At 47.5% G+C, this 23,684-nt stretch overlaps 1 protein-coding gene across 3 annotated transcripts in view; it reads right to left on the bottom strand.

Annotated features, from left to right (window-relative positions):
* Window positions 1-23,684, bottom strand: part of CFAP46 (cilia and flagella associated protein 46) — a 798,890-nt gene that overhangs the window by 75,416 nt on the left and 699,790 nt on the right. For all 3 annotated transcript variants that reach the window (XM_063962013.1, XM_063962014.1, XM_063962012.1), the window contains exons 49-50: window positions 21,793-21,917; window positions 13,455-13,537 (exon numbers count right to left, since the gene is read on the bottom strand). In XM_063962013.1, the coding sequence (XP_063818083.1) occupies window positions 13,455-13,537; window positions 21,793-21,917 (208 nt within the window). The remainder of the gene's footprint in view (window positions 1-13,454; window positions 13,538-21,792; window positions 21,918-23,684) is intronic.

Here is a 23,684-nt window from a genome sequence, read left to right on the forward strand (position 1 = left end):
AGGTGTTTTGCACCGCATGGCATATAAGTGTATGAGGAAACATCTTTAGAGACTAAGGGGTACATTTACTAAGATTCGTATTTTCCAGAATCATGTCCAAGTTCAATCACGAATGACATCGACAGTGTAAAATTGCAACTTTTTGAATTGATTACGATGGATTTACTAAGCTGTCGTATTCGGGTTTTTCTTTTGTTCCGATGTCGATGTCATTCGTGGTTTTTTACCTATTTTTACGGCAGTGATTAGCAAAACACTGCCGACTTTTTTTACAATCAATCTCAGCCGGATCTGTGTGATCCGTGCTGGGGTTTTTTTTTTTTTTTTAATTAAATTAAACACTGTAAAATAATTAAAAAAAATGCGTGGGGTCCCCCCTCCTAAGCATAACCAGCCTCGGGCTCTTTGAGCCGATCCTGGTTGCAAAAATATGGGGGGAAAAATGACAGGGGTTCCCCCATATTTAAGCAACCAGCATCGGGCTCTGCGCCTGGTCCTGGTCCCAAAAATACGGGGGACAAAAAGAGTAGGGGTCCCCCGTATTTTTAAAACCAGCACCGGGCTCCACTAGCTGGACAGATAATGCCACAGCCGGGGGTCACTTTGATATAGTGCCCTGCGGCCGTGGCATCAAAAATCCAACTAGTCACTCCTGGCCGGGGTACCCTGGGGGAGTGGGGACCCCTTCAATCAAGGGGTCCCCCCCCCCCCAGCCACCCAAGGGCCAGGAGTGTAGCCCGAGGCTGTCCCCCCCCATCCAATTGGCTGCGGATGGGGAGGCTGATAGCCTTTGTTGTAAAAGAAAAGATATTGTTTTTAGTAGCAGTACTACAAGGCCCAGCAAGCCTCCCCCGCATGCTGGTACTTGGAGAACCACAAGTACCAGCATGCGACGGAAAAACGGGCCCGCTGGTACCTGTAGTACTACTACTAAAAAAATACCCAAAAAAAGACAAGACACACACACCGTGAAAGTATAATTTTATTACATACATACACACATACATACATACTTACCTTAAGTTCCCACGCAGGTCGGTCCTCTTCTCCAGTAGAATCCAAGGGGTACCTGTTGAAGAAATTATACTCACGAGATCCAGGGGTCCAGGCTCCTCGGGAAATCCAGGGGTAATCCACGTACTTGCATAAAATAAGAAAACGGAAAGCCGAGCCACGAACTGAAAGGGGCCCCATGTTTTCACATGGGACTCCTTTCCACGAATGCCAGAAACCCACTCTGACTGATGTCTAAGTGGGTTTCTTCAGCCAATCAGGGAGCGCCACGTTGTAGCACTCTCCTGATCAGCTGTGTGGTCCTGTCCTCACTGACAGGCAGCACACGGCAGTGTTACAATGTAGCGCCTATGCGCTACATTGTAACCAATGATGGGAACTTTCTGCCCTGCGGTTGACCTAAAGTGACGTCACCGCTGAGCAGAAAGTTCCCATCATTGGTTACAATGTAGCGCATAGGCGCTACATTGTAACACTGCCGTGTGCTGCCTGTCAGTGAGGACAGGACCACACAGCTGATCAGGAGAGTGCTACAACGTGGCGCTCCCTGATTGGCTGAAGAAACCCACTTAGACAGAAGTCAAAGTGGGTTTCTGGCATTCGTGGAAAGGTGACCCATGTGCAAACATGGGTCCCCTTTCAGTTCGTGGTCGGGACACCGTTTTGTTTTTTTTGTCAAGTACGTGGATTACCCCTGGATTTCCCAAGGAGCCTGGACCCCTGGATCTCGTGAGTATAATTTCTTCAACAGGTACCCCTTGGATTCTACTGGAGAAGAGGACCGACCTGCGTGGGAACTTAAGGTAAGTATGTATGTATGTGTGTATGTATGTAATAAAATTATACTTTCACGGTGTGTGTGTCTTGTCTTTTTTTGGGTATTTTTTTAGTAGTAGTACTACAGGTACCAGCGGGCCCGTTTTTCCGCCGCATGCTGGTACTTGTGGTTCTCCAAGTACCAGCATGCGGGGGAGGCTTGCTGGGCCTTGTAGTACTGCTACTAAAAACAATATCTTTTCTTTTACAACAAAGGCTATCAGCCTCCCCATCCGCAGCCCATTGGATGGGGGGGGACAGCCTCGGGCTTCACCCCTGGCCCTTGGGTGGCTGGGGGGGGGGGGGGACCCCTTGATTGAAGGGGTCCCCACTCCCCCAGGGTACCCCGGCCAGGGGTGACTAGTTGGATTTTTGATGCCACGGCCGCAGGGCACTATATCAAAGTGACCCCCGGCTGTGGCATTATCTGTCCAGCTAGTGGAGCCCGGTGCTGGTTTTAAAAATACGGGGGACCCCTACTCTTTTTGTCCCCCGTATTTTTGGAACCAGGACCAGGCGCAGAGCCCGATGCTGGTTGCTTAAATATGGGGGAACCCCTGTCAATTTTTTCCCCATATTTCTGCAACCAGGATCGGCTCAAAGAGCCCGAGGCTGGTTATGCTTAGGAGGGGGGACCCCACGCAATTTTTTTTAATAAAATAACAACTTTCCCACCCCTTCCCACTGATATACATGCACGGATCTCATGGATCCCTGCATGCCTATCCAATCACGGAAAAAAAAAGTAGGTCTGTTTTTTTTTTAGCACTTTTTTACGAGTTGTAATTTTTCACGGCAGTGTTTGTTTGTTTTTTGCTTTGCACTTCTTAGTAAATGACCGAGATTCATACTTAAACAGCCGCGTTTTGACCGATGGTGTATTCATTCGTAATTTTTTACCTGAACTTGCAAAAAATTACGAATGCCCTCATCACTGCCGTGATTAGTGCTTAGTAAATTACCGAGATGACACTTTGATGAAAAAACGGCATCTCTGTCAAAATCGGGAGCTTAGTAAATTTCCCCCTAAGAGGGACATGTACTAAGCAGTGATAAAAGTGAAGTGAGCCAGTGGAGAAGTTGCCCTTGACAACCAATCAGCTGCTCTGTATTCTTTTATAGAATGCAAATTATAAACATTATGTCAATGCTGATTGGTTGCCATGGGCAACTTCTCCACTGGCTCGCTTCTCCACTTTTATCACTGCTTAGTACATGTCCCCCTAAGTGCTCTGATTTTGCTGATATCTATGTATTACATATCAAGTGTGGCAGAGATGATGGAGGATTTCAGGGTAATGCAACATACCACATGGCCCTGAATATGTGATATCATGACATCACAATAACGGTGAGGGACTGCCTAAACCAAGGAGCAGCTGAACAACTGGAGCCACAGCATCATAAGGATACTCCAGGCGTTAGCTTTGTAGCATACTTGCCTACCTGACCCTCTCCATGAGGGAGAAAATGCTCTGTTCCTGGACTTTCCTGGTAATGTATGATTGCCATCACCTGTGGTGAGCTGGGTAATTGATAAGAAAGGTGTTTCACCACAGGTGATGGCAATCGTACATTACCAGGAAAGTCCAGGAACAGATAATTTTCTCCCTCATGGAGAGGGTCAGGTAGGCAAGTATGCTTTGTAGTCTACAGTATATAGTTCTAGGCACCCTGGAAAACATGAATTGTTTGAGGTCCTAGGGACCAAGTTTGAGAACCTGTGCTTTAGATTAGTGGTTCCCAACCTCGGTCCTCAAGTACCCCCAACAGTTACTGTTTTTCAGGTCCCCTAGCAGTTGAACAGGTGTGTTCATTACTCACTGACACATTTTAAAAGTCCCACAGGTGGAGCAAATTATCTCACTTGCAATCCTGTGAGGAGACCTGGAAAATATGAACTGTTGGGGGTACTTGAGGACCGCGGTTGTGAACCACTGCTTTAGATCATAGGTTCTCTAACTCGGTCCTCAGGAATCTACACAGTGCATGTTTTACAGGTCTCCTCACAATCACAAGTGAAATAATGAGCACCACCTGTGGATCTTTTAAAATGTGTCAGTGAGTAATGAGTAAACCTGTGCACCTGCTGGGTGACCTTGAAAATGTGAACTGTGTGGGTTCCTGAGGATCAAGTTTGAGAACCACTGCTTTAGATAATGGAGCCATCCTCAAATTAAATTTGGCAGTGCAAACTACTTCATACAACTTTGAAATACTCACTCTATAATACTTTTGAAATATATACAAATTATAAACATTTGTGCTAATTATGCCAAAGTATAAATATGTATTTCATATCCTCATTGTACACCATGTAGACAGCATATAGATTTTAATGATGTCACCACATGCACCACGTTCAGTGATTACTGCAGACACCCTTCTTTGCAAACTGTCCACAAGTTCCTGGACAACAGCAGGCAAAATGTTTTGCCATTGCGCATTAAGTACAGTGACCAACTGCGACTCTAAAGAAGGTCGAGTCACGGACACGTGTCTTCTGCAGAAGTACACCATTTCACCTGCGTAGGGGGGGTCCAGCCACTTTTGTCTACATAGTGTATTTTAACCATAACACAAATAATTAATTTTCTCTGTAATTAAAATAATAAGATTTTACTTACCGATAAATCTATTTCTCATAGTCCGTAGTGGATGCTGGGGACTCCGTCAGGACCATGGGGAATAGCGGCTCCGCAGGAGACAGGGCACAAAAGCAAGCTTTTAGGATCACATGGTGTGTACTGGCTCCTCCCCCTATGACCCTCCCCCAAGCCTCAGTTAGGTACTGTGCCCGGACGAGCGTACACAATAAGGAAGGATCTTGAATCCCGGGTAAGACTCATACCAGCCACACCAATCACACCGTACAACTTGTGATTTGAACCCAGTTAACAGTATGATAACAATGAAGTAGCCTCTAAAAAAGATGGCTCACAACAATAATAACCCGATTTTTTTGTAACAATAACTATGTACAAGTAATGCAGACAATCCGCACTTGGGATGGGCGCCCAGCATCCACTACGGACTATGAGAAATAGATTTATCGGTAAGTAAAATCTTATTTTCTCTAACGTCCTAGTGGATGCTGGGGACTCCGTCAGGACCATGGGGATTATACCAAAGCTCCCAAACGGGCGGGAGAGTGCGGATGACTCTGCAGCACCGAATGAGAGAACTCCAGGTCCTCCTCAGCCAGGGTATCAAATTTGTAGAATTTAGCAAACGTGTTTGCCCCTGACCAAGTAGCTGCTCGGCAAAGTTGTAAAGCCGAGACCCCTCGGGCAGCCGCCCAAGATGAGCCCACCTTCCTTGTGGAATGGGCATTTACAGATTTTGGCTGTGGCAGGCCTGCCACAGAATGTGCAAGCTGAATTGTACTACAAATCCAACGAGCAATAGTCTGCTTAGAAGCAGGAGCACCCAGCTTTTTGGGTGCCTACAATATAAACAGCAAGTCAGACTTTCTGACTCCAGCCGTCCTGGAATTATATATATATATATATTTTCAGGGCCCTGACAACGTCTAGCAACTTGGAGTCCTCCAAGTCCCTAGTAGCCGCAGGCACCACAATAGGTTGTTTCAGGTGAAACGCTGACACCACCTTAGGAAGAAACTGGGGACGAGTCCGCAGTTCTGCCCTGTCCGAATGGAAAATCAAATATGGGCTTTTGTTAGACAAAGCCGCCAATTTTGACAATCGCCTGGCCGAGGCCAGGGCCAACAGCATGGTCACTTTCCATGTGAGATATTTCAAATCCACAGATTTGAGTGGTTCAAACCAATATGATTTGAGGAATCCCAACACTACGTTGAGATCCCACGGTGCCACTGGAGGCACACAAGGGCTGTATATGCAATACTCCCTTGACAAACGTCTGGACTTCAGGAACTGAAGCCAATTCTTTCTGGAAGAAAATCTATAGGGCCGAAACTTGAACCTTAATGGACCCCAATTTGAGGCTCATAGACACTCCTGTTTGCAGGAAGTGCAGAAATCGACCTAGTTGAAATTTTTTCGTGGGGCCCCCTGGCCTCACCCACGCAACATATTTTTACCACATGTGGTGATAACGTTGTGCGGTCACCTCCTTCCTGGCTTTGACCAGGGTAGGTATGACCTCTTCCGGAATGCCTTTTCCCTTAGGATCCGGCGTTCAAACCGCCATGCCGTCAAACGCAGTCGCGGTAAGTCTTGGAACAGACAAGGTCCCTGCTGGAGCAGGTCCTTTCTTAAAGGCCGATGCCACGGTTCCTCTTGGAACAGACATGGTACTTGCTGAAAGCAAATCCCTTCTTAGCTCCCGAGGCCATTAGTCCTCTGTGAGCATCTCTTTAAGTTCCGGTTACCAAGTCCCTCTTGGCCAATCCGGAGCCACGAGTATAGTTCTTACTCCTCTATGTCTTATAATTCTCAATACCTTGGTTATGAGAAGCAGAGAAGGGAACACATACACCGACTGTTACACCCACGGTGTTACCAGGACGTCCACAGCTATCGCCTGAAGGTCTCGTGACCTGGCGCAATACCTGTCCCATTTTTTTGTTCGGGCGGGACGCCATCATGTCCACCTTTGGTCTTTCCCAACGGTTCACAATCATGCGGAAAACTTCCCGATGAAGTTCCCACTCTCCCGGGTGGAGGTCGTGCCTGCTGAGGAAGTCTGCTTCCCAGTCGTCCACTCCCGGAATGAACACTGCTGACAGTGCTATCACATGATTTTCCGCCTAGCGAAAAATCCTTGCAGTTTTGCCACTGCCCTCCTGCTTCTTGTGCCGCCCTTTCTGTTTACGTGGGCGACTGCCGTGATGTTATCCCACTGGATCAATACCGGCTGACCTTGAAGCAGAGGTCTTGCTAAGCTTAGAGCATTATAAATTTGCTCTTAGCTCCAGTATATTTATGTGGAGAGAATTCTCCAGACTTGATCACACTCCTTGTGTGACTGCTCCCCAGCCTCTCAGGCTGGCCTCCGTGGTCACGAGCATCCAATCCTGAATGCCGAATCTGCGGCCCTCTAGAAGATGAGCACTCTGTAATCACCACAGGAGAGACACCCTTGTCCTTGGATATAGGGTTATCCGCTGATGCATCTGAAGATGCGATCCGGACCATTTGTCCAGCAGATCCCACTGAAGAGTTCTTGCGTGAAATCTGCCGAATGGAAGCGCTTCGTAATAAGCCACCATTTTTACCAGGACTCTTGTGCAATGATGCACTGACACTTTTCCTGGTTTTAGGAGGATCCCGATTAGCTCGGATAACTCCCTGGCTTTCTCCTCTGGGAGAAACACCTTTTCCTGGACTGTGTCCAGAATCATCCCTAGGACCAGCAGACGTGTCGTCGGAAAAACTGCGGTTTTGGAATATTTAGAATCCACCCGTGCTGTCGTAGAACTACTTGAGATAGTGCTACTCCGACCTCCAACTGTTCTCTGGACCTTGTTCTTATCAGGAGGTCGTCCATTTTCTTTGAAGACGAATCCTCCTTTCGGTCATTACCTTGGTAAGGACCCGGGGTGCCTTGGACAATCCAACGGCATCGTCTTGAAACTGATAGTGACAGTTCTGTACCACGAACCTGAGGTACCCTTGGTGAGAAAAGGCAAATTTTGGGACATGGAGGTAAGCATCCCTGATGTCCCGGGACACCATATAGTCCCCTTGTTCTTTGCTATCACTGCTCTGAGTGACTCCATCTGGATTTGAACCCTTGTAAGTGTTCAAATTTTTCAGATTTAGAATAGGTCTCACCTAGCCTTCAGTACCACTATATAGTGTGGAGTAATACCCCTTTCCTTGTTGTCGGAGGGGTAAATTTATTATCACCTGCTGGGAATACAGCTTGTGAATTGTTTTCAATACTGCCTCCCTGTTGGAGGGAGACATTGGTACAGCAGACTACAGGAACCTGCGAGGGGGGAAACCTCTCGACATTCCAATCTGTACCCCTTGGATACTACTTGTAGGATCCAGGGGTCCTGTACGGTCCCAGCGTCATGCTGAGAACTTGGTAGAAGCGGTGGAGGGCTTCTGTTCCTGGGAATGGGCTGCCTGCTGCAGTCTTCTTCCCTTTCCTCTATCCCTGGGCAGATATGACTCTTATAGGGACGAAAGGACTGAGGCTGAAAAGACGGTGTCTTTTTCTGCAGAGATGTGACTTAGGGTAAAAAACTGTGGATTTTCCAGCAGTTGCCCTGGCCACCAGGTCCCATGGACCGACCCCAAATAACTCCTCCCCTTTATACGGCAATACATCTTTGTGCCGTTTGGAATCTGCATCACCTGACCACTGTCGTGTCCATAAACATCTTCTTGCAGATATGGACATCGCATTTACTCTTGATGCCAGAGTGCAAATATCCCTCTGCGCATCTCGCATATATAGAAATGCATCCTTTAAATGCTCTATAGTCAATAAAATACTGTCCCTGTCAAAGGTATCAATATTTTTAGTCAGGGAATCCGACCAAGCCACCTCAGCTCTGCACATCCAGGCTGAGGCGATCGCTGGTCGCAGTATAACACCAGCATGTGTGTGTATACTTTTTAGGATATTTTTCAGCCTCCTATCAGCTGGCTCCTTAAGTACGGCCCTATCCGTAGATGGTACCGCCACTTGTTCTGATAAGCGTGTGAGCGCCTTATCCACCCTGAGGGGTGTTTCCCACCGCGCCTTAACTTCTGGCGGGAAAGGGTATACCGCCAATAATTTTCTATCGGGGGAAACCCACGCATCATTACACACTTCATTTAATTTATCTGATTCAGGAAAAACTACAGGTAGTTTTTTCACCTCACACATAATACCCTTTTTTGTGGTACTTGGAGTATCAGAAATATGTAACACCTCCTTCATTGCCCTTAACGTGTGGCCCTAAAAGAAAATACGTTTGTTTCTTCACCGTCGACACTGAAATCAGTGTCCGTGTCTGGGTCTGTGTCGACCGACTGAGGTAAATGGGCATTTTACAGCCCCTGACGGTGTTTGAGACGCCTGGACAGATACTAATTTGTTCGCCGGCCGTCTCATGTCGTCAACCGGCTTGCAGCGTGTTGACATTGTCACGTAATTTCCATAAATAAGCCATCCATTCCGGTGTCGACTCCCTAGAGAGTGACATCACCATTACAGGCAATTTGCTCCGCCTCCTCACCAATATTTTCCTCATACATGTCGACACACACGTACCGACATACAGCACACACATAGGGAATGCTCTGATAGAGGACAGGACCCACTAGCCCTTTGGGGAGACAGAGGGAGAGTTTGCCAGCACACACCAAAACGCTATAATTATCCAGGGACAACCTTTATATAAGTGTTCCTCCCTTATAGCATTTTAATATATATACATATCGCCAAATCAGTGCCCCCCCTCTCTGTTTTAACCCTGTTTCTGTAGTGCAGTGCAGGGGAGAGCATGGGAGCCTTCCCACCAGCCTTTCTGTGAGGGAAAATGGCGCTGTGTGCTGAGGAGAATAGGCCCCGCCCCCTTTTCGGCGGGCTTCTTCTCCGGAGTTTTATATATCTGGCAGGGGTTAAATACATCCATATAGCCTCAAGGGCTATATGTGATGTATTTTTCGCCATACAGGTATTATACATTGCTGCCCAGGGCGCCCCCCCCCAGCGCCCTGCACCCTCCGTGACCGCTGTGTGAAGTGTGCTGACAACAATGGCGCACAGCGGCAGTGCTGTGCGCTACCTGATGAAGACTGAGAGTCTTCTGCCGCCTGGTTCCGGACCTCTTCATCTTCAGCGTCTGCAAGGGGGGTCGGCGGCGCGGCTCCGGGACGAACCCCAGGGCGAGCCCTGTGTTCCGACTCCCTCTGGAGCTATGTCCAGTAGCCTAAGAATCCAATCCATCCTGCACGCAGGTGAGTTGAAAATCTCTCCCCTAAGTCCCTCGATGCAGTGAGCCTGTTGCCAGCAGGACTCACTGAAAATAAAGAACCTAAAAACTTTTTCTAAGTAACTCTTTAAGAGAGCCACCTAGATTGCACCCTTCTCGGCCGGGCACAAAAACCTAACTGAGGCTTGGAGGAGGGTCATAGGGGGAGGAGCCAGTACACACCATGTGATCCTAAAAGCTTGCTTTTGTGCCCTGTCTCCTGCGGAGCCGCTATTCCCCATGGTCCTGACGGAGTCCCCAGCATCCACTAGGACGTTAGAGAAATGATCAATAGTGCAATTTCAGACATCTTGAATTTATTGTTCTTTATCCGAATTGCTTCCTTTTGTGCCTTTAAACTACAACTTTATATCATAAGACAGTTGTTCATTTCCGTTGCCCTGGGATACTGTACAACACCTGAGATGTTCTCTCTGATTCCAATGTGTAATGATACTGGCAACTGATAATAATAACAAATAACCTTCCCTGCACCAGTGACGTGCAGTGAGGTCATAGACTGGGGAGGCACTGATTGAGATATATATATATATATATATATATATATATATATATATATATCTCAATCAGTGCAATACCCAGTCTATGACCTCACCGCACGTCACTGGCCGAGATTCATTGCACGTCCCCCCCTCACCTGTGTGTCCGGACAGTGAGTGTAGGCGCTGCTGCTGCTGGCTGGGAGGAGAGGGAAGAGCGCTGGCCTCCGCCGCTTCCCACCGCTCCAGTCTTCAGGGCCAACGCTCCTCCGCTGCTGTAGCCGGGTGCCCGGGACAGCTCCACCACCGGGACCCGCCATCACTTCTGCCCGCCGCGCCACATATAGGGGAGACTGGACAGCGGATCCAGCACTGGATCCGCTGTCCAATCACAGCTGCCTCGCTGACATGGGGGTGGTGTCCATGTCAGCAAGGCACTTGTTTAAGTGCCGCCTTCAAGCTTTAATGGGCTTTTAAAGCCCAGTGCTTGGGCCCCGCCCCTCGCTCTGTCCCATTCCCATTGTCTATGGGAGGCACTGCTATCAGTGCCTCCCAAACTGATTTTAGTAGTTAAAATTATTAGAATAAAATAAAGAAGATACTTATGACACAGAATTTGTGTCATAAGTATCTTCTTTGTATTATTTTAATAATTAATCACAAGGGAGGCCCTGCCTGCCCTGTCCCTGCCCTGCACATATAAGTACCTCATCATTATATGGAAATATAGCACCTTATCCATTGAAAATGTGCTTTTTACACCAAAATCATGCCAGCCGACAATACTGGAGCACAGGGGCTATTCCCACTCGTGGGAGTCCACGACACCCATAGAGTAAGAATAGAACCTGTCCGCAAGTGGACTCTTAGCTCTTGCCCCGCTGCCGGCATTCTGGCGGGCGGGATGCTGCTGTCAGGATCTTGACAGTCAGCATCCCACCCCCGCCAGTAAATAGTATGTATTCCATAGCAGGATGCAGGTAGCTTCTGCTGACAAGTAGTATAAATCTAAGACGTTTTTGAAGGTCAGAGATTCAGTGGATGATGCAAGTATTTAGTAAAAGCTGCAGTGGGTATGTAAAAGTCAATATATTAAAGTAATCTGAAGATGAAATTCAATTTATATAATACAGGACAGAGTGGGTATCCGGGCTCTAGGTAGATAGTGTAAATGGTGAAAGTCATTTGGTCGACCACTAATGGTCAACAAGCAGTAGGTTGACATGGACAACATGTCGACATGTAAAAGGTCGACAGTGTTTATGCTGGACAGATTTAAAATGTCGACAGGTGCAAATGGTCGACACAGCTTTTTTTTTTGGGGGGGGGGGGGGTAAGCATTTTCAGTCAAGTTTTCATACTTTACCATCCACGTGGACTATGACTGGGAATAATAACCACAAAGCGAGCCATGCGAGGGGATGCGGTAGACTAATAGAAGTTCCACACCCTTTGACGGCAAAAACGGCACCCAAAAAACTTTGAAAATGGTGTGTCGACCCTTTTTTGTGTCAACCTTTTCATGTGTCAACCTTTCATGTCGACAAATAGTGGTCGACCTAATGACTGTAGACCTTTGTAATGTAGATCTGATGATCCATACCAGCAGGCCCAGCGCTTACCGATCAGCAAAGGGATGCAAAGCAGGTAGGCGCCAGGGCTAGAGAGGCACTCTCCCTGCTCTGCATCCCCGCTGCTGAGTTCCCCTGTTGATGCTGGCTGCTGCGCCTGTCACACTCTATGACAGGCAGCGGCGCCGGCATCATGAAGCCTTCTCTCCCCCTCCCCTGTCACAGATTCACAGTGCAAAGCAGATGTAAAAGGGGGTGGAGCTACATGGGAATAAGGGGCGGGGCTACACAGGACCAGGCTGGAGCCTGCAACACAGGAGGACGAGTTGCCAGATTTCTTTATGTAAGTGGCTAGAAAGGGGTCTGGGACTCCAGGTCGACAACAAAAAGGTCGACACACCTTAGGTCGACATGGACAAAAGGTCGACGTGAACAAGGTCGACATGGAAAAAGGTCGACATGATTTTTTAATGTTTTTTGGGTGTTATTTTCTTCGTAGAGTGACGGGGAACCATGCTTCGGGCACGGTGCACAGATTACCGTTCCAATCGTAGTCCACGTGGATCGTTAAGTATGAAAAGGTTCCAAAAAAGGAAAAAATCGTGAAAAACTCATGTCGACCTTGTTCATGTCTACCTTTTGTCCATGTCGACCAATTGGCATCGACCTAAGGTGTGTCGACCTTTTTGTTGTCGACCTGGAATCCGGATACCGCTGGAAAGAGTGAGTGAAAGTGTGTGTGAGTGTATATGTATACAGTGTGTGTGTGTTTGTGTGTACAGTATGTGCGTGTGTGTATGTATGTGGTGTATGTGTGACTGTGCAGCATAATGTGTGTAAGTGTCACTGGTACAGGGGGCGTTGCGTGTGTATGCTTTACTGGTACAGGGGGCGTTGCGTGTGACAGCGTCACTGGTACAGGGGGCGTTGCGTGTGAAAGCGTCACTGGTACAGGGGGCGTTGCGTGTGGAAGCGTCACTGGTACCGGGGGTGTTGCGTGTGGAAGCGTCACTGGTACAGGGGGCGTTGCGTGTGGTAGTGTCACTGGTACAGGGGGCGTGGCATGTGTAAGCGTCACTGGTACAGGGGGCGTTGTGTGTGTAAGCGTCACTGGTACAGGGGTGGTGGTGTGTGTAAGCGTCATTGGTACAGGGTGCGTGGTGTGTGTAAGCGTCACTGGTACAGGGTGCGTTACGTGTGTAAGCGTCACTGCTACAGGGTGCGTTATGTGTGTAAGCGTCACTGCTGCAGGAGGCGTTACGTGTGTAAGCGTCACTGCATCTTGTATAAGCATCACTGGTACAGGGGCGTTACGTGTGTAAACATCACTATTGCAGGGGGCGTTATGTGTGTAAGCATCACTACTGCAGAGGGCGCTACGTGTGTAAGTGTCACTACCACAGGGGGGCGTTGTGTATAAGCGGCACTACCACAGGGGGCGTTGTGTATAAGCGGCACTACCACAGGGGGTGTTACGCGTGTAAGCGGCACTACTACAGGGAGCATTATGTATATAAGCATTATGTGCGCTGTCCCTTTGTAAAGTATGGGAGGGCGCAAATTTATAGTTTGCAGGGGGGCGCCGAACACCCTAGCACCGGCCCTGCATACCCGATAGAGTGCGCAAGTGTAAAATCATTAAAGACATACCTGATGCTGATGCTGGCTTCTCTTCTTTCTCCCTGGACTTTGCTCGTATTGATCCTGTTGTTGAAAGCAGTGGGGACGGCTGCCTACAAATCCCAAATTCAGAATATAGGCTTTAACAACATTGGAAAATTGAAAACACACATTGTATTGTTGTCCTGCCACAGAAGGTACCCCGCCTGCACCTAAGCATTGTTGTATCTGTCAGCTGAAATTCCTTAATGTGGTAAACTAGAAAGTGTTTTTACTAAATAATAAATATAATATGAATAATAAACTGTTATTTTTTATATATATGGCGCCATCAAGCGTCAGTAGTGACACACAGGGAAAATTGCAATAGTACAAACAAATAGTACAGTGTAAAAAGGTTCAAGCAGACTGTACAGGAGAAAAAAAAATAAAGCAATGACATAATGATACAACAAAATGAGTGACAGTTATCAGCAGAAGCACTCAATGCCCTGAGGAGGACGGACAGTAAGGATAAGAGTCACTGCGAGGGGTGATAAGAGTCACTGCGAGGGGTGTGATGCATTATACCGGCTGTCAGGATGCCGTCGGTCCCATGACCGACACCGTCATCCCAACAAATATAATGCTGACACGGGACTGGGCAATAATTTTACCACTCCCCTACCCCCTTCCCTAACCTTAACCCACCTGGGGTGGTGGCTAGGGCTAAGATTCAAGGGGAGGCGGATAGGGCTGAGACACCGGGGGTGGCGGGTAGGGTTAAGACTCAGGGTGTGGCAGCTAGGGCTATTCCCCCCCCGCCTTTAGTGCCTAACCCTAATCCCCCCTCCAGCTCTAACCCTAACCATTATCACGATATTTACCTTCCGGATGTTGGCGGTTAGTGTCGGGATTCCGGCATTGGTCACATGATTGCCTGCATCCCGACCGCCGGGATGCTAACTGCATCCCACTGTGAGTGGTAGTGCGCTGGGGACAAAGGTAGTCAAGGGTAGTGCATGGTATTAAGTACGTAGATACTAGGCTAAGGGGCCCATTTATTATTTGTTTATTGATTTGATAAATAGTATTTCTTAAAAAATAGGATTTTAATTACCTACCGGTAAATCCTTTTCTCGTAGTCCGTAGAGGATACTGGGGTCCACATTAGTACCATGGGGTATAGAAGGGTCCACTAGGAGCCTTGGGCACTTTAAGAAATCAATAGTGTGCACTGGCTCCTCCCTCAATGCCCCTTCTACCAGACTCAGTCTAGAAACTGTGCCCGAGGGGACGGACATATCATGAGGAAGGATGTAACACAACAGTGGTGAGATTCGACAGGGTTATTCCAGGGTTGGAATAACCCTGTCCGGAATGCTATTCCGGGCTAGAATTTGACGCTCAACTACCATGCCGTCAAACGTAGCCGCGGTAAGTCGTGATAGACGAACGGCCCCTGTTGTAGGAGATCCTCTCGATGAGGCAGAGGCCTTGGGTCCTCCAGGAGCATCCCCAGTAGATCCGCGTACCAGGCCCTTCTTGGCCAATCCAGAGCAATGACAATTGCTTGAACCTTTTCCCTTTTTTTTCTTTTGAGAATTCTTGGGATCAGTGGAAGAGGTGGAAACACGTAAACCATTTGGTAGACCCATGGAGTCACCACAGCATCCACCGCCACTGCTTGCGGGTCCCTCGACCTGTTACAATACCACTTTAGCTTCTTGTTGAGACGAGAGGCCATCATGTCTATCTGTGGAATTCCCCACCGACGTGCTAAGGACTTGAACATCTGCGGGTGAAGGCCCTACTCTCCCGGGTGGAGGTCGTGTCTGCTGAGGAAATCCGTGTCCCAGTTGTCTACTCCCGGAATGAGGATTGCCGACAGCGCCACCGCGTGTCTTTCTGCCCAGAGAAGAATTCTTGTTACCTCTTCGTTCTGCCCTGTCGGTTTACGTACGTTACTGCCGTCACATTGTCCGACTGAACCTGAATTTTGTGATTTTGAAGACGATGCAATGCAAGTAGAAGGGCGTTGAATATGGCCCTTAGTTACAGAATGTTGATCGGAAGAATGGTTTACTGACTTGACGTTTTCTTTGGAACTGTTCCCCCTGGGTGACCGCTCCCCAACCTCTGAGGCTTGCATCTGTGTTTAGCAGAACCCAATTTTGAATCCTGAACCTTCGATCCTCGGTCAGTCTGAAGACACCACAGAAGAGAAATCCTGGCTTTTGGTGACAGACGTATCCTCTGGTGCATGTGAAGATGCGATCCGGACCATTTGTCCAGCAGATCCAGCTGGAAGGGCCTCGCATGAGGCGACCATATTCCCCAGAAGGTGAATGCATAGATGCACCGATATCCGGGCTGGTTTTAGGCTATCCCGCACCATCGACTGGAATATCAATGCCTTTTCCAAGGAAAGGAATACCTTCTGTTCCTCCGTATCCAATATCATTCCCAGAAATGGAAGCCTCTGTGTTGGTTCCAGGTGGGATTTTGGTAGGTTCAGAATCCATAAGTAATCTTGAAGTAGTTGGGTTGAGAGGGCAATGCTGTCCAACAACCTCTCCCTGGAAGGCGCTTTTATCAGCAGGTCATCCAGGTACGGTATTATGTTCAATCCCTGCTTGCGAAAGAGAAACATCATCGCTGCCATTACCTTGGTGAATACCCTTGGTGCCGTGGAGAGTCCAAATGGCAGGGCCTGAAACTGCTAGTGGCAGTCCTGTAGTGCAAACCTTAGATAAGCCTGATGAGGCGGCCAAATCGGAATATGAAGGCATGCATCCTTGATGTCCAGAGACACCAGGAATTCCCCCTCCGCCACACTTGAGATCACCGCTCTCAAAGACTCCATCTTGAACTTGAACACCCTTAAATATGGGTTCAGTGATTTGAGGTTTAAAATGGGCCTTACCGAACCGTCCGGTTTCGGTACCACAAACAGGTTGGAGTAATAACCCTTGTTTTGTAGTTGAAGTGGAACTGGGACAATGACCTGAGTCTATACCAGATTTTGAATTGCTGCCTGTAAAGTCATACTTGCTTCCGGAGAAGCTGGTAAGCCTGATTTGAAGAATCTGTGAGGTGGGAGTTCCTGAAACTCCAGTCTGTATCCCTGGGTGATAAGGTCTGTGACCCAGGGATCCTGGCAAGATGTTGCTCAAACGTGACTGAAATAACATAACCGAGCTTCCACCTGCCTGTCTTCCAGGCAGTGCGAACCACCATCATGCTGAAGGCTTTGAGGAAGCAGACCCGGAGGTCTGTTCCTGAGAACCTGCAGCTGCTGGTTTTCTGGGTTTACCTCTATTACCTTTGAAGGCTGTAGAAGAACCTTTGGATTTGCCTTTGAATTTCACTGTCCGAAAGGACTGCAGAGTTGGAGCAAAGTAGGTTTTCCTAGCTGGGGGTGCTGCGGAAAGAAGGTACCTAGACTTACCCGCCATAGACTTGGATATCCACTTATCTAGTTCATCTCCAAAAAGGGCCTAACCTGTGAATGGTAGGTTTTCCACGCCTTTCCTGGAATCCGCATCCGCAGTCCACTGGCGTAGCCACAAGCCCCTGCGTGCTGACACTGCCATGGCAGTGGTGCGTGCGTTGAGCAAACCAATTTCCTTTTTGGCCTCCACCATAAAGTTAGCAGAGTCTTGAATATGCTGCAGGAGTAAAACTATCTCCCTCCTGGGTAAGGTATCCAATCCGTCAATTAGGTTACCTGACCACTTAGCAATGCTTTAGTGATCCATGCGCAAGCAATAGTGGGTCTCTGGGCCACCCCAGCAGCAGTGTATAACGATTTGAGAGTGTTCTCAATCTTGCGGTCAGCTGTGTCCTTTAAGGATGCTGCCCCAGGAACAGGTAAGACTATCTTACGTGACAACCTAGATACCGATGCGTTCACAATCGGCGGGTTTTCTCATCTCTTTATATCTTCCAGAGGAAAGGGAAATTATGTAATTAATCTTTTAGGGATCTGAAATTTTTTGTCAGGGTTAGCCCAAGTTTCTTCAAACAGGGCATTCAATTCCTTTGATGCAGGAAAAGTAGTTGAGGATTTCTTTTTTAAATTAACATAAGATTCCTCCTCTACCTCCGCTGTCTTGTCAAGAATGTGCAGGATATTTCTGATAGCCTCTATCAGGGCCTGTATTCCTTGTGACAGGACCGCATCCTCCCCACTTGCATCCACTTCACCCTCCTCTGGATCTGATGTATCGTCATCAGTATCATCCTGCATGAGCTGGGCCAGAATACCCTTTTGTGGGCACGCAGAGACTGTCTTAAGAATTGCGTTTCTTTCTCATTATGGGATAATTCAGTAGGAATATTAGATATCATCCCTTTAATGGAAGCTAACCATGGGGGTTCTGCCCCCACTAGCCTGTGAATGTACACTATCCTGAATACAGAGTAGTGAGTCTCCGGGGGGAGGAAAGACACTCAACTGTGCAGGAAACACAGTCCCTGGACATGGTAACGTGAAGGGACACACACACAGACAGAAGGTGAAAACACAGTTTAACCCACACAGAGCCCTCAGGGAACCATAGAAATTGGAGCCAGCCACAAAGCGCCCTTGTAGCCAAGTAAAACTTAGCTGGGTCGCAAGACTAAGTCCCTTAATAGGGCTTAGTAACTACAATACTCCCCCCCCCCCCTTCTAAGACCCCCTGGTACTGCTGAGGAGACGTGGAGTCATTGTGGAGGAGCTGTGCTTCCCTGTGATTCCTGTCAGTGAAAGCTGCAGAAGGAAAATGGCGCTGGTGAGCTGCTGGATCCGCTAGTAGTGAAGCCCCGCCCCCTTAATGGCGCTCGGCTTCCCGCTTTTTTATACTGGCCTGAGGTAATTTTTAGGCCTAACAGAGGGTTAAAACCCTCGTTAGGTATGATAGCCAGTGTGGGCATGCATTGGTGGCTCAGCGCGCCCCTCACAGCGGGACACACGTCTGTGTATGTCCTCTGAGCCCCCTGGAGCGCAGTCTGCATTCAGAGCTGCACTCCTACCCTTGTGCCACCATTCCCGCCAACGGAACCGGGACGTCGGCGCTGTACTCACCACTCTTCTATCTTCTGGCTCTGTTAGGGGTGGCGGCGTGCTGCGGTAGGGTACGCTCGCCGTGGTGGGGCTTGCGAATGACTCCATCAGGAGCTTAGTGTCCTGTCAGCAGAGAAACGGGACCATTACCTCTTCAGGAAGTTGGGCCATTCTCCCCCCTAAGTCCCACGAAGCAGGCAGGCTGGTGCCACCCAGCCCTGCCTGAAAACAACAAACAGAAAATAAATGCAGAAAACTCTTCAGGAGCTTCCCTAAGCGTGACCGGCTCCTCTGGGCACATTTTCTAAACTGAGTCTGATAGGAAGGGAGGAGCCAGTGCACACTATTGATTTCTTAAAGTGCCCAAGGCTCCTAGTGGACCCATCTATACCCCATGGTACTAATGTGGACCCCAGTATCCTCTAGGACATAAGAGAAAACGGGTAATCACTGCAAATATTTCAAATGAATTCGGGGGATACTTATTTGTGGGTATCACCGAGAAAAACACCAACAAATAATAACTGATAAATAGGCAGGTAAATATAGTACATAATCTGGCGTAGATATGTTTATACTGGCAACTACTGCACATAAGTCAGGATTTAGTGCATGATTTCCAAACCTTTTCACCTACTGTATGGCGCACATTATGGGCAGTTGTACTAAACCATGGAGAAAGATAAAGTGGAGCGAGTTAAAGTACTGTACTAGCCAATAAGCTCTTAACTGCCATGGGCTGTGTTTGAAAAATGACAGCTAGGCACTGGCGTATCTCTAATGGGTGCAGTGTGTGCGGTGCACACAGGCCCTTGGGTCCAGAGGGGGCCCATACCGTACACACTGCACCCATTTCTTCTATACTTACCTTTCCGGCGTCCATTGTGAATGTGTGTGGGCCCCCTCCTCTCCCGTAGCCATCACCGCCGCTGCTAGCGCACTGAGCGCTAGAGACTCTGGCACAGTGCCAGAGTCTACAGCGCATGCGCAGGACACCAGAAAAATGGTGCGGCGGCCATTTTCGGAGTCCTGCGCATGCGCTGTAGACTCTGGCACTGTGCCAGAGTCTCAGTGCTGAGAGCCCTAGCAGCAGCGGCGACGGCTACAAGAGAGGAGGGGGCCCACACACTGAGTCTGCACACGGGTCCCCTCCTCTCTAGAAATGCCGCTGCAGCTAGGAGCTGGTTGATTGCCAATTTATCTCTCTCCAAGCTTTGATGCATCTCCCCCTTTGTCATGTTTCACATTCTAATTACAGTTTATAATGTAATTTAAATAATTTATCTACAAATTAAATATATTATTTTTTAAATACTGTAGAATATAAAAATGATAAAAATATGATATTGAGATCTTGTATTAAAATACTAATGGTAATTATAAATGAATATATAAGTAACAAATACATGATTATTGGGACCCTCCGCAAATGGCACGGAAGATTCTGTAACTACAAGAGATGAAACATCACATAGATAAGGTCCGCCATACCTATATTACAAATTTGTGGGACTTTATTTAGATGTGACTGTAAAACAAAAAGAAAGTTAAAAGCAGGAATCATAAACTGTGGCTATTGTCTAATTTTACACGCTTCTTTATAGTGTCACAAGGTCCTTTTAGGGATATAACGCAAACCTTAGCCACTTGAAGTGGGTTCTTCCACTGGAGGTAATAGAACACTTTATACTCTCTCCATGCAGCTAAGAATGATATTATAGGAATGAAACGGAGTTGCAAATATAACTAATGTGCTGTCAAAAAGATGTGGTAATATTTATATAAATTCTTCAGAAAAAAAGAGATATTAAATAAACAAGAACTGAAAATAGAAGAAAGCATGCAATTGTATTGTTATGCAAAGGTTTAAAGTTAAGTAAAAAAACAACCTGAAGCAATAGATGGTGATAATAACCATCCCTGTACTGAAAAGTTTGTTATCAGACTCCAGAGTATAAGGGGTATATTTACTAAAGTGCGGGTTTACAAAAAGTGGAGATGGTACTCTTAACAACCAGTCAGATTCAACATATTATCTTCTAGAAAGTGCTAGATAAATGTTAAATAGAACCTAATGTGTTGCTATGGGCACCAGCTCCACATTTGTAAACCCGCACTTTAGTAAACGTAACCCTAATTTTATTTGGTACCGAGGCAAGAGGCATGCAGCACCTGTGTCTTTGAAAAATATTTAATTTCATTTATGACCAGTGGCAGCTGCTGGCCGTGAACTTTGCATGGGAGAAGTAAGGTGGGTTTTAACACATATAAACATACATGTAATGTTGTGTGTAATATATGTGCTGGCTGCCTGTCCCCGGGGATCAGCAGCGATGTGCATTTCACAGCCACTGCTGCACCCAGGACGCAGAATTTGGATTAACTTCTCCTTCCTAAGCCCGCCCCCAGACTTCCATTGGCTAGTTCTACAGGAGTTTGGGGGTAAGCTTTTAGAGGAAAGACAAGTCAAATGTTGTGTCCCGGTGCAGCAGCTGCTTTGTAAAACACATCGCTGCTGATCCCCAGCATCAGAGAGCAAACACCTACATTACATACAACATTACATGTATGTTTCTATGTGTGTTAACTGGACCCTCCCCCATGCAATGTGTGGTTTGCGTTGCAGCCCACGAGCAGCAGTCACCACTGTTTATGACCGCAAATTCTGATCATGTAACTACAAAGTAGAAATAGTAATGACCACACTGCAGCCTCTATCTTAAGACCCGTACACACTGGCCGATATATTGGCCGTTCTCTTGAACGGCCGATATATCACGGGTCCGTCGGCCAGTATGTACAGCCGATACGTCTGTGAACTCTGTCGTTCACAGACATATCGCGTCGGTCCCACAGCACAGCCGACGGCCAATATATCTACCGATATATTGGCGCGTCGCTATGTGTGTACGGGCGGCGTACACATGCTGCGGCGGCTAGCGGTGATTGACAAACAGCCGACGGCCAATATATCTACCGATATATTGGCGCGTCGCTATGTGTGTACGGGCGGCGTACACATGCTGCGGCGGCTAGCGGTGATTGACAGCTGAACTGGGCGGGCGTGTGTACACGCCCGCCAGGTTCATGACGTCAGTCCCCGGTGGATCGGGCAGTGTGTATGCTCAACACACTGCCCGATCCGTCCATAGATATATCTGCCGATCAATTGATCGGCAGATATATCTTCCAGTGTGTACCCACCTTTCGTTTTTCATGTTTTCAGCTCCACCACAAAGACCACAGTCTCATCATCAGTTTGCATTGATCCTTAATTATAACCAAATGTATCCCATCATAACCGCTACAATAGGAACAAAATTAAAACTCAATGCATACCTAAGGGGAGAAATGTCCAGCTGGAGCAGCAGAGGGCTCAAGTAGGCTTCCATTACATCTACTATCCCATTAAAGTCAGCAACCAGTTTCTTCTCAATTTCATCTTCTGCAGTGCCAGTGTTAATCTGAATGATATTACAGATTATCATGAGAAACATAACACTTGGGAAAGATACAGTATATATATATATATATATATATATACATATACATACACACATAAATAAATAAATAAATATATATATCACACCAGAAAGATATATAGAAATATAATCCAATATCGCACCAGTCAAAAACATTCAATGTCAGCAAGAACAAGATTTTTGAGAAGTTGTCATTATAGTTATGCAATTAGGAAAGAGGAGCTGTATGACCTGCTCTCCCTGCTTTGCATCCCCGTGCTGCACCTGGCCTCCCTGCTGCTGCTGGCTGCTGTGCCCGTCACACTGACAGGCAGTGGCGCCGGCAGCTTGTAGCCTCCTTCCTTCCCTGCAACAGCGGCAGTGCCCGGCTGAAAAGGGGGCGAGGCTTCGTGACATGGAGGGGGTGGAGCTACACGGGACATAAGGGGTGGAGCTACACTGGACAAGGCTACAGATCCTGATTCCTGCCTACAAGCCAGCCATCAATAAGAGTGAGTAAGAGAAAGTGTATGTGTATGTATGTATGTATGTATGTATGCATATATATATGTATGTATGTATGTATGTATGTATGTATGTGTAGTGTGTGTAGTGTGTGTGTGTGTGTGTGTGTGTGTGTGTGGTGCCGTCAGCTGGAAGAGCGGGTCGGGTCCCCCTCTCTGCCTATGTACTGATGTACCGCCCACCCTTCCCCCCACTCGTCACTGTGCACAATACGTTTGCTGCCGGCTGCCGCAGCCTGCACCTGTCAAATGTTTGACAGGCAGCTTAAAGAGCGGCGCCACTGTTACAGGTGTGTGATGGCCCGGGAGCCCTCTCTCTCTCTTTCTCTATCCATATATTCCTCATTCTCTGTCTTTCTCCCAATGTTTATCTTTGTCTCTCAAACCATGCCTCTCTCTCTTTCTCCCCACGCCTCTCTCCCTGTTCCTCTGTCTCCCTCTCTCTCACACTCTCTCTATTACCCCTTTCACACCGCCAATGCCGGATCCCACCCAGGAATTGGAAACGGGTCCTTCCCGGGTGGGATCCGGCACTGGACGCTACTGCTGGCTTCCCCGACCCGGCAATATGCCGGGCGGGTTGTCATAGCGGAGCGGCGGGGGGGCGGAGCCGGCAGCGGAGGTGGAGCCGGCGCTGAGAGATGAGATCATCTCCACGCCGCCTCTTCCTGTTGTGTAGTGAATGGGTCCCGGGTCACCCATTTACGCTGCCACTGGCGCGGTATTCAACCCGGGATTTCGACTATAGCGCTTTCACACTGCACGTCGACCCGGCAATACCGGGTTATTTGTGCAGCGTGAAAGGGGTATAAGTTTCCCTCTCCCCATACCTCTTTCACATTCTCCTCTCGGCTCAGGTTTTGATATAGTATATATAATATATATGTATTAAATGAAATTATATATATATATATATATACACAGTATAAACAGTAAATAATTGGCACTTTAGGTGTGTCCAATATTGCCTTTCTCCAATATCATATGCAAAACAGGGTTCCATGGAGGTAGCTTGAATATCCCCCAAACAGCTGAAATAGGAACCAAGTGGCACTCATCGTTTTTGTTTTTTTCATTAGAAAATAAATATGGGCCTACACGTTAACTAATTGAATACACGTTATTTCTATTGAAAAAAAAAATGAGCCTGGCTCCTATGCCTGCTGTTCAGGGGGATATGCAAGCTACTTACATGGAACCCAGTTATATATATATATATATATATATATATATATATATATATAAA

The sequence above is a fragment of the Pseudophryne corroboree genome, chromosome 3, assembly GCF_028390025.1.
Source record: "Pseudophryne corroboree isolate aPseCor3 chromosome 3, aPseCor3.hap2, whole genome shotgun sequence".
NCBI classification, from domain to species: Eukaryota; Metazoa; Chordata; class Amphibia; order Anura; family Myobatrachidae; genus Pseudophryne; species Pseudophryne corroboree.